Source organism: Crocodylus porosus, unplaced genomic scaffold, assembly GCF_001723895.1.
Source record: "Crocodylus porosus isolate Cpor-Errol unplaced genomic scaffold, CroPor_comp1, whole genome shotgun sequence".
Lineage (NCBI taxonomy): Eukaryota > Metazoa > Chordata > Crocodylia > Crocodylidae > Crocodylus > Crocodylus porosus.
The window spans coordinates 38,276,095-38,286,792 of NW_017728907.1; the positions used below are offsets into that span (position 1 = coordinate 38,276,095).

A 10,698-nucleotide genomic window follows, 5' to 3' on the forward strand; every position below is an offset into this window, starting at 1 on the left:
TAAATAAATGCTTGACTAGTTATCTTTTAAAACTGTCTTGCTCAGCGTGGCATATTGATAAGGAAATCAATTTTTACCTTTAGAGACTGTGGTTTGTAATGCACTAGCAACTGTTTCATCTCTCACTAGAGGGCACTATTGTCCTGCACAGAACAGCCTAGTGCAGGCACCTTGGTTTACCATGTGTTTGTAATTTTGACTGCAGCCTGAAAAAGGCATGACTTGATTCTCATCCAAGCTCATCTTCAGTGTCGCTGAAAGTCTTGTGCAGAATGTGATAATGGAAGAGTCCCTGGCTTAATGTCCCACCAATCTGACACTCCCAGGAATAAAACCTTGTGTAGCAATCTAGTGAGATTTGTCTCCAGGATAGTGCAGTGGAAAGATGTGCAGCATTATGTGAAGTAGTAGGTAGTAAAGGATTGTGTTTTTGTTGTTGGTTTCTTTTTGGGTTTTTTTAAATGAAGGAAGGATAATAAGTGGTAAAGGTGGAGGAGGAGGAGGAGAAGCATAAAGTTTGGTGATAGCCCTTCCTCACTATCTCGAATTTTCTGTATCACCCACAAGCCTTGACACTTGGGATTGGAAGTAACACAAAACTCCCCACACATTTTCCTACTGGGTTTATTTAAGCCCTATGGGGAGCTCTTGTGTTTCCACTCCTGTCTTCCCCCCTATTCCCCCAACTTGTGGTTTCAGAGAAGCCTTCTCCAACGAAGAGGTAGATTCCCTGTTGTGATGGGGAAGGGGCTACCAATGAGCAGCGTAACTAGCAAGGAAGGTCTCTCTCCCTGGGTGTTCATTGAACTGCTTTTCTATCTCAGAGGTAAGAAGCTTGAACAAGTAGTTTCAGGTGGCTATGCATTAGATCACTCAGCCTGCTCCAAAATTCCCCTCCCCCATTTTTTCTTAAAATCTTTACTTTTTCCTCCAAATTTTGTACAGTCACAGCATGTGGAGCCAAATATGTATCAAAATAAAAACAAGGCACTCCTGGAGCAGAACATTAGAGCCATGGTCGAGACCAGTCCTGATGCTCCTGTTACAATATGCTCCCATTATCCGTAAATTTACACTGGTCACTTAATCTCAATGTGTTAACTTTTTAAGTCTTTGAGTTTTAATAGCTGTTATGTCTAGAACCTTGTTACACAGAATGACTTAACCGTGGGATCAACAAATGATTTCTTTACAGTACCTTCTACTATGAATTAGTTTAAATATTGCTTAATTTTGTTTATAATGAGAGTTGTCAACTCTCTCTTACAGAACAGAGTTTCAAAGTGAGTTTGAGGTTTGGAGCATGAATTGGAAAATGGGTATTGAGTTGCCCTGTGTTTCTGCAATTGCATTTTTAAAATGCCACCAATTAAAAAACTTGGTGTCTTTTTCTGAAAACCCTCTGCCCCATTTCCTGCCTCTCACCCCTTGCAAAGGTTTGAGTAACTGTAGCGACTCCATTTGTGTGCTGCTTGAAATACAGAGAACACATGAAATCTAACAGATCTACCAATGTGCTATTAAATACAGATTTTTCAATCTTTCATCCAAAGAGTGATGATGGAATTAGAGTCAGAAGACCTGGGTTCTATTCCCAGTAACTCAGTGTTAAGTCACTAACTCTCCATGCCTTTAATCTCCTCATTATGTGTACAAAAGCACGAACTACACCTTATAAGCAGTGTAAAATACCTTAATGAAAGCTGCTGTCTAGGTTTTGATGGCTACTTGTTTATATTTTCTGCCAGGGTGTCAAGGGGTTATTTTGCTGTCACTAATACTAAAGTAAAATGTCAAGCACACATAGAAAAGAATTCTGTCTGCCTCTGAGCCAAATGATCATGCCGTCATGGATTTGATTTTGGGGTGATTTTGCTTTGAGTAAACGCTTGGAAAAATGTTTGGCCCTCTTCCTTTTCCTCCCTCTCATCTGGTTGCATTAATTAACCTTAGAACCTGGGAAAAAGAGGGGAAATGAAGTCATTGTCACTATTTTATGTTTGATTGTCTTCTTTTTTTCTTTTCCCCTAGTTTGAAGACCTGAACACAGTTGCTGAATGTCTGTTTTCTTTGGTGAATGGTGATGACATGTTTGCAACTTTCGCTCAAATACAACAGAAGAGCACCTTGGTGTGGTTATTCAGTCGACTATATCTGTATTCCTTCATTAGTTTGTTTATATACATGATCCTCAGCCTTTTTATTGCACTCATTACAGATTCCTATGACACTATAAAGGTAAATCTTTGTCTCTGTTACTCTCTCTTCTAATTAATTATTCCACATTTACTCTCATTAGTTAAACCATAATGCTGAACAAATGAAAGGGCTCCTGAGGTGCTGAGTGATTTTAATGCATAGTGAGGATAACCAAAAACTTTGAGCTTAATATATGTGGGATGGGCTGTGGGGGGACAAATAGAGTGAATTTCTTTCATCCAGGGACTGGTATGAAAAAGTAATTTAATATGCACCTTCTCTCTCCCACTTTCCACTCTTGCCTGGGTTTAACTTCTGGGTCAGAACAATAGCTTGAGGGAGAAAAAGGGGAAGGTTAAAATCTGAAATGCTTGTTCTGTGGAGCTGGGGATTTTTTACTAGATGTCTAAGAGGATTTGCGTAGCAGCAAAACATTTGGCTGAAGCTGGTCCCCGGGATATACCAACACTAGTGGAGAAGAAGGAGAGAGGGAGAGAAACAGATCAGTTAAAATAGATTAACAGCACAGATCTGAATCCTGCAACCATCAGTTGCTCACTGAATGGTATTACCTGTGCTAATTAATAACAAGCTAGGACCACAGCACTCGCAGGGTCAGAGAACACCCCTATCTCCAGATTGCTCCCTTCATTCTTTTTCTCTAAAGGTATCTCCCTTATTTAGTAGTACCATCTGTTGTTACATACTTGCTTCCTGGTGATTTGGGTGACCAGTTGGAAGGCTTTATTTAGAAACCAGCCTCTGGTTATTGTCCCTGTGTCTTCCTGCCAGGTATACAACAGGGTAGTAGTAGCTAAGCAGTGGAAGTATATGAAGTATGGTAGCCAAAGGCTTTTTTTCTCCAAGCATTTCAAAACATGATTGGTTGACAGTTTCTTGGTTGGTCAGGTAAACTGAGGCGGCATAGGGTTCACCTTGTTTATTTCCTTTGATTCAAAATACTTAAAGGAGAACTAGTTGAATGTCAGTATGTTGAAGTATCTTAGATAACATCATCTAGAAGAAGTGTTGACAAAACTTAAGTCATTGCTCATGGTTTCTGCTTCAAGGCATTCAGAAAGTTGCAGTTAGTGTTGTTTAATAAATCACAACCCAATGTATAAATTACTATATTTACTGCTAATTTGTAGGAGTGGGCAAAGACCCTGCTCTTATTTAAAAAAAGAAAAAAATAAATGTATCCAGGAAGCTATACAAGAAAGGCTTAAAAGGGAATATCTGAACCATATTTCTTTCTTTTTTTTTTTTTTTTTTATATAAATAGCTTTTCTTCTGTTCCTCCAGCTGTGCTGCTCTCAGCAGTAGGGACAGCTTCATCTATTAATGTAGTTTGCAGCACTAATTTCAACACCATTCTGGTAGGCTTAGAACATTGTTGCAGGGGATGATTTTTTATGTACTCTAAGGTGTTCTATTTTCCAGAAATACCAACAAAATGGCCTTCCAGTGACAGATCTTCATGAATTCCTAAAAGAATGCAGTAGCATAGAGTATGGAAAAGAACTGCAGGCTTCTGTACCTTTCATCTGCTGTTGTGGAAGGTCAGTACAGTTGCCGTATTGATTCTATGAACTGTACAGTTTTAAGCGCCTTAGAGTTGGTTCTGTTGCCAGTATAGTTTTTCACTGCTGCAGGTACCCCAGAAATCTAGCTATAGAATGGTCAGCTTCCTGAGTTATACTACCCCTTTTTTCTCCTGTGTTTGACAGCCTAGTTATTTCCTTAAATGTAATCATGGTAGGGGAAGGGGAAAGAGGCAATTTTGTGTTTAATTGCAACTTTTTTTTGTAATGTGCTTTGAGACAAACAGGTGAAAAATACTGTAAGAGGTAAGCAGTGTTGGTAAGTGCACTGGGAGAGACTAGTGAGGTCAGAAAAGTGCATAGAACTGAAACTTTCAGTGGTCACACTTGAAAATAGGCTGCAGATGCAGGCGGACCTAGACAGGCTGGCAAGTTGGGCAGATCGGAACCAGATGAAGTTTAATATTGAGAAACGTAAAGTGCTCCATCTGGGGATGAACAATCCCGAACATACTTACAGGCTTGGTGGTGCCAAACTGACTAGCACCATGACTGAAAGACCATGGCATGGACATGAGCTGTCAGTGGGATGCTGTAGCCAACAGGGCAAACAATACTCTGGCATGTATCAACCAATGCATCTCATGTAAAACCAAGGAAGTGATTCTTCTGCTTTACTTGGCATTAGTGAGACTGCAGCTGGAGTACTGCATCCAGTTCTGGGCGCTGCACTTCAACAAGGATGTGGAAACACTTGAGAGAGTCCAGAGGAGAGCCACCTGTATGATCAGAGATTTGCAAGGCAAGCTGTAGGAGGTAAGGCTCAGGGACTTGGGCCTCTTCACCCTGAAAAAAGAGAAGGCTGAGAGGGGAGTTGGTAGCAGCTTACCGCTACATCATGGGAGTACATCAAGGGCTTGGTGAACAACTGTTCACCAGGGTGCCCTTGGAGAAAACTAGGAGTAATGGCCACAAACTCCTAGAACACCATTTCAGGCTTAATACTAGGAAAAACATCTTCATAGTTAGGGTGTCCAGACTGGAATAATTTTCCTCCAGAGGTGGTGCATTCACCTACCATGCAAGTCTTTAAGAGAAGACTGGATGTTCACCCGCTGGGGTCACCTATTTGGTGCTTGCCAGGGTCAAAATATGACTATCATGGCCATGTCCAGACGTGTGGATGTTTGGTTCTCAAGGGCCAAGTAGCAGCAGCACAAGTAGATGGCCACTTGTGCTGCTGCTGCTTGTCCCTGGGGAATGCTTGTGTCACACAAGCTCTGGTGTGTGGCAGGTTACCCTGGGTGGGGTAGGGGAGGCTGGGGCCAGCAACTTTGCTGGCCCTAGCAGCCTTACCTGGGAGCCTGGCTGCCAGCTGGAGCATGGCTCTGGCTAGCCAGGCTCCAGTTTTTGGTGGTGCATGGTGCTGCCACGTGTCACCCTGCTTTTTTTCTGTGTAGGTTTTTTTGACCCCAGTATCTCCCAGGATCAAAAAATTCCCCTGTGCTGCAAGGTAGCAGCATGGGGAATTCCTGAATATGCAGTGCGTGGCACCACAGGTGGGTAAAACAAGCGACATCTCCACAGATTGCAAACTTTGAAGCAAAACAAGGCAAGCCGTGATAAGGGAAAATAATTTCCAGTAACCTCCTTTCTAGAGACCCTGGAACATCACCTGAGTTATCTGGCAATGCCCATCATAGACTTCAGGGTTGGAAGGGACCTATTAGATCATCGAGTCCGACCCCCTGCTCCAGGCAGGTAAGAGTGCTGGGATCAGATGACCCCAGCCAGGTGTTTGTCCAATCATCTCTTAAATACCTCCAAGGAAGGAGGTAGCATCACCTCCCTTGGAAGCATATTCCATATTTTAGCAACCCTCACCGTAAAGAATTTTTCCTGATATCCGATCTAAATTTGATCTCCTTCCATTTGTGGCCATTGTTTCTAGTTACCCCGATGGGTGCCCTGGTAAACTTATCCGCTATTTCCTGCTGTCCCCCCTGGTGAGTTTATAGATGGCCACAAGATCACTTCTCAGCCTTCTCTTGCTGGTCCTCATAGGGTTTTTCTGGTAGGCCTTTAACCAGATGGGTGGCCCTCCTCTGAACCCTTTTCAAGTTATCTACATCCCTCTTGAAGTGTGGCACCCAAAACTGGATGCAATACTCCAGCTGTGGCCTGACCAATGTTGCATAGAGGGGAAGTATCACCTCCCTAGACCTGTTTGTGATGCACCAACTTATGCAGGAAAGAGTGCAGTTAGCTTTACTTATTACTTCATCACACTGGTGACTCATGTTCATTTTGGAGTCTACTATGACTCCGGGATCCCTTTCTGCAGTTGTGCTACTTGGAGTGCTACCTCCCAGGCTTATAAGAGTGTTGATGATTCTTCCTCCCTAGGTGCAACACATGACACTTACCCTTGTTAAACTGCATCCTATTCTGTTCTGCCCGCTTCCCCAGCCTGTCCAAATCCACCTGGATTTGCTCCCTGCCCTCTAGTTTGTTTACCTCCCCCCATAGTTTGGTGTCATCAGCAAACTTGCACAGGGTGAGTCATCTGTGAGTAAGGCTTGTATTAGAACCCTGGTGGGTAGTTCTTGCCCCTCTGGAGGTTATGAGGCTGGTAAAAAAGCTGCCTTGTTCTCTGGTTTCCCTACATATCTATAGAGAAATCTTATAAAATTGATGTCCCAGGATGTCCCTTTAAGGTGATGTTCCTATAAGGAAAAAAGAAAAGTGTGGACATCAAGGCCATGCTGAGTTCCTATTAGAGCATTAGACAGACCACTTGGAATATGCTCGGAGTTGTTGCCTGCTGACATTAGCAGCTGTAAAGAGGCCCTGGTGGTTGTGGTACTGCGATTCTATTATGCTGTATGCATAGTCTGAGGGAAGAGGAGCAGAATTTGACATCCTGACTCAAACTAGCATGACAAATTCTGTTCGTAAAGACTATCAAACAACAGAGAACCACCCGTGTTATACCTGAAGTTCTTGTGAACCACGCTTTCTGCTCCTGATGTACCCTTGAAAGGATGAAAGAAACCTCTGGTTTGCAAGAGAGGAGGGGAGGCATCTCAGGCTCCTAGTAATTTCTCTGGGTGCTTCAAAGGTAGGAGTTTCCATGAGCCTGTTAGCAAGTTGCAGCTTCAAAACTAGTCTAGGTTGTAGGCAGACTTGGATACTTTTCTCCTTTCCTGGCTATAGGAAGTTGTGGTTTAGCTGGCACTAGAAAGAGCACCAGAGGCAGGAGACTGAGAGCTTTAGGTTGCTGTCAGATGTCAGTTCCAATTGTGTGCAATTCTACTGGTTGGCTGCAGTTTCTGGGAGAGGTGAATTAAAACAGGGAATCATGGAACAAAATGGGCAACAAGGGTGGGTATCTTTTGCTCCTAGGCATGGTTAGGAGGTTAGAATGTGGCTTGGCTTGGGAAATTGTACCCTGATAAACTATATTTTTATTGAACTAGGGTTTTTTTGACTAGGGGAGCCCCAGAAAATGCATCAAATACTGGGGGATCTATTGTCTGTGATGTGGGTTAGAATTCTATTTAAATTGTTGTCTTGAATATCTGTCTTCCTGTCAGATGGAAAAAATATTTCTCTTGTTAGAGATTGCTCATAGCCACAAGAAATTACTGGAATTTACCTGATTTCATGATCACTTAATGGGTTCTCTTTCAAATGGATAGCCCAACATATTTCCTTTCACTGAGAGCATAATAAACCACCTTCATAAATCACTTTGCTGTAGGTTTTTGGAAAGACGCCCATTAAGCATCTGTGGAGGGTGGTTTTAAAAACAATAAATCCTGCATCCCTTGGTTCCTTCCAACCCTGTGGGTTTTTTGTTTTTTAGGATGGGCAGAATCTTTTTAGTCACCTGAGAGAGATTTAGGCACCCCTAAATATTTAATATTGCTTTTTTTATTGAATAAAGAATTGTGGTTTTTTTTCCTAGTCACAGACGACGACAAAGTGATGACAGCTTGATACTTATTAATTGATGACCTGCTACTGAAGCTTGCTGCTCAAGAGTGTGCAAGAGAGGCAACTTTGGCAGAAAATTTTCCCCGAAATTGCCAAGAGATCCATCATTTCCTTGTAAACGGACTTAAAACACTTAAAGTGTTGGGAGAAGAAAAAGCTGCTACTCACTGGTGTCAGCTGGCTGACCATGGTGGAAGTTGAAGACTTGCCTTTACTGGGGAATAGAAAGCACTGACAGCTACTCTCACTCTGGGTTCCACAACCATAGAGAAGGCTTAACCCTGAGAAATCTCTGTGGGAGCTTGGGTTGCTCAACACCAGTCAAGGTCAGGCTGCAAACTGATAATCTATTTCTTAAAAAAAAATGTAGAACAGTATTTGAAGACTTAATCTGCCTGTTTTTAAGGACAATGTAAAATATTGCAATTCTCAGAAGGGAAATGTATGGCTCATTCATGTGAATGAATGTATTCAGACATAAGACTTATAATTTGTTTACCACAAAAAAGATTTGGTGCATTGAAATAAATTTATGTAATATGCAGACTTGCACAAAAGTACAAAATAATTGATGTTCTTGCTCTTGTGTGTTAATTTTTTTTTTTTAACTGTTAAACTATATATAGATTACTTACTCTTCTCTTCTAGAAAACAGAGCTATTTGTCTACTTTGTTTCTGGCTCGAGGCTTCCTCCACTATTCCCTAATTTTTTCGTGTGGATGATTTGCAGATAATGTATTAATTTCGGCACTTTACTATCAACATAATCATAGATAAATTAATCTACACTTGATATTGTGTGGTTGGAACCTTTTTCACAGCAAGTATCAGATGTTGTTTAATATCTTTATAAATGGTAGGATTGAGTGCACAATTAACAAATTTGCAGATGACACCAAGTTGGGTAGAATTGCACATACTTTGGAGAGTAAAGCTAGGATCCAGACTGACCTGAATAGACCAGAGAAATAGTCCACAATCAGTTAAATGAGATTCAAGAATGACAAGTGCGAGGTCCTACACTTGGGCAGGGAATGATTACAAGCACAAATGCAGACTGGAGAATGAGTGGTTAGGCCAGGGGTAGCCAAAGTTGGCTTTTGGGCTGGATCAGGCCCATGGTGGACTCCAACAGCCCTTCCCCACATCATTGTGGCCAGTTTGCTTGGAGACCCCATGAGCGGCAGAACCGTGACAGCATGGGGCCAGGGTTTCCATGAAGACCAGCCCCAGCAGTGTTGGCAGGATACATGGCTGGGTGGGGAGCTGCTCTGGGGCTGGGATCCTGTGGTGGTGACAGCATGGTCTGGAGCCAATCCAGAGCTGAAATTTGCTGCCCGCACATCCTGGGCAGGAGCATGTAGGCAGTGGATCACGGCTGTGCCCCAGCTCTGGACCGTCATGTCACCACTGCAAGATCCCAGCCCTGGCCCCAGAGCAGCTCCCCGGCCAGCTGTGCACCCTGCCAGCACTGCTGGGACTGGGCTCCATGGAAACCCCAGCCCTGCACTACCCTGCTGCTCATGGGCTCTCCATGGAAACCAGCTGCAGTGACGTGGGCAGGGGCTGCTGGGAAATGGAGCCTGGCTGCTGGGTGGATCTACCATTTTGCCCACTCCTGCGTTAGGCTGAAGGCATAGATGCAGGGAGAAAATATTACTTGGGGGGACTGAGTAAAACTTTAAACTTAAAAGATACTTCTACACCCACAGATACACACATGCAGAGACATGGACGCATACACATAGACACACACAGACAGACAGATGGACAGATGCACACAGGTATCACCCAGCAGGTAAATCTGTGGACAGGAAGGGGTGCAGAGGAGGAAAGGGGTGGGAGGGGGCAGATCAAGGCCCCCTCAGTGAGGGAGGGAGTGGGGCAGGGGTTAAGGTGAATGGGGCCCCAAGGCAGGTCATGGGAGGGTCAGAGTCCAGGCAGCTCATCCAGGGGCATGATGGGGGTGGAGCCTCCAGCCATTGCACACACTCCTGGGGTAGGTATGGAGGCACATGCCCTCCAGATCTGTTTAGGTTGGAGGCAGGCTGCCACAGAGGGCTGGGCTCTGTGCCCCACTATGCCATGGGCCTCCCACCGCTGGGTGGGCAGGGGACGCGGTGCAGCCAGCGTGCAGGAGGCATATGGCATTTTACGGCTGCCAGATCACCAGCAGCGGGGCACAGAGCCCAGCTCAAAGCAGCAGCCCATCTCCACTGCACGCAGATCTGGGGGGGCACATGCCCCCCATGCCAGCAGCGGGAGCCTGCCCCCCACAGCCCTGGATGGGCTGCCCAGACTCCAACCTTCTCACTATCCATCCAGGACTCAATTCACCCCAGCTCCTTCCCCTTCCTTTGCCCCACTCCCTCCCTCACTGTGGAGGCCATGATCTGTGCCCCCCTGGCCCCCCCAATTCCCCTTCCTCCCCTGTGTTGCTTCCCTTCCCCACATTTACTTGTCGTGCACTGCTCCACACATGGCCTGTCCAGGCTGAGTTCCTGACCACCTGCAGGCTCTGGCTGCTTCTCTGTGTCTGTGTGTGCCCCTCCCCATGCTGCTGCAGCCTCCCTGAGCCCGAGCCCAGGCTGCCCTGTGGTGCTCTGCACTGCCACTGCTGCCTGTGTCTGAGGGCTAAGCCCTGTTAGCCCCAGCCTTCTGCTGCTTATGGTGAAGTACTGCACAGAAGGAGCTGGGGGGTTACTGTAGACCATCAACTGAATATGAGCCAAAAGGGTGTTCTTGTTGCAGAAGGCCAAAACCACACTGGGTTGCATCAACAGGAATGTCACTTGCAATTCAAGGAAAGTGGTTCTTCCACTCTGTACATCACTAGTGAGGCCTCACCTGGTATACTGTTTCTAGTTTAGGACCCCATGCTGCAAGAAGAATGGAGACAGATTGGGAAGAGTCCGGTGGAGAGCAACAAAAATGACTGGTATCCTGAGAAGCAAG

General features: G+C 44.7%; 1 protein-coding gene across 3 annotated transcripts in view; it reads left to right on the forward strand.

The window, feature by feature from the left end:
* MCOLN2 (mucolipin 2) overlaps positions 1 to 8,539 on the forward strand; it is a 35,046-nt gene extending 26,507 nt beyond the window's left edge. For all 3 annotated transcript variants that reach the window (XM_019531171.1, XM_019531174.1, XM_019531172.1), the window contains 3 exons: positions 2,032 to 2,238; positions 3,643 to 3,761; positions 7,714 to 8,539. In XM_019531171.1, coding sequence (XP_019386716.1) covers positions 2,032 to 2,238; positions 3,643 to 3,761; positions 7,714 to 7,759 — 372 coding nt within the window. In that variant the 3' untranslated portion in view covers positions 7,760 to 8,539. The remainder of the gene's footprint in view (positions 1 to 2,031; positions 2,239 to 3,642; positions 3,762 to 7,713) is intronic.
* The last annotated feature ends 2,159 nt before the right edge of the window (positions 8,540 to 10,698 follow it).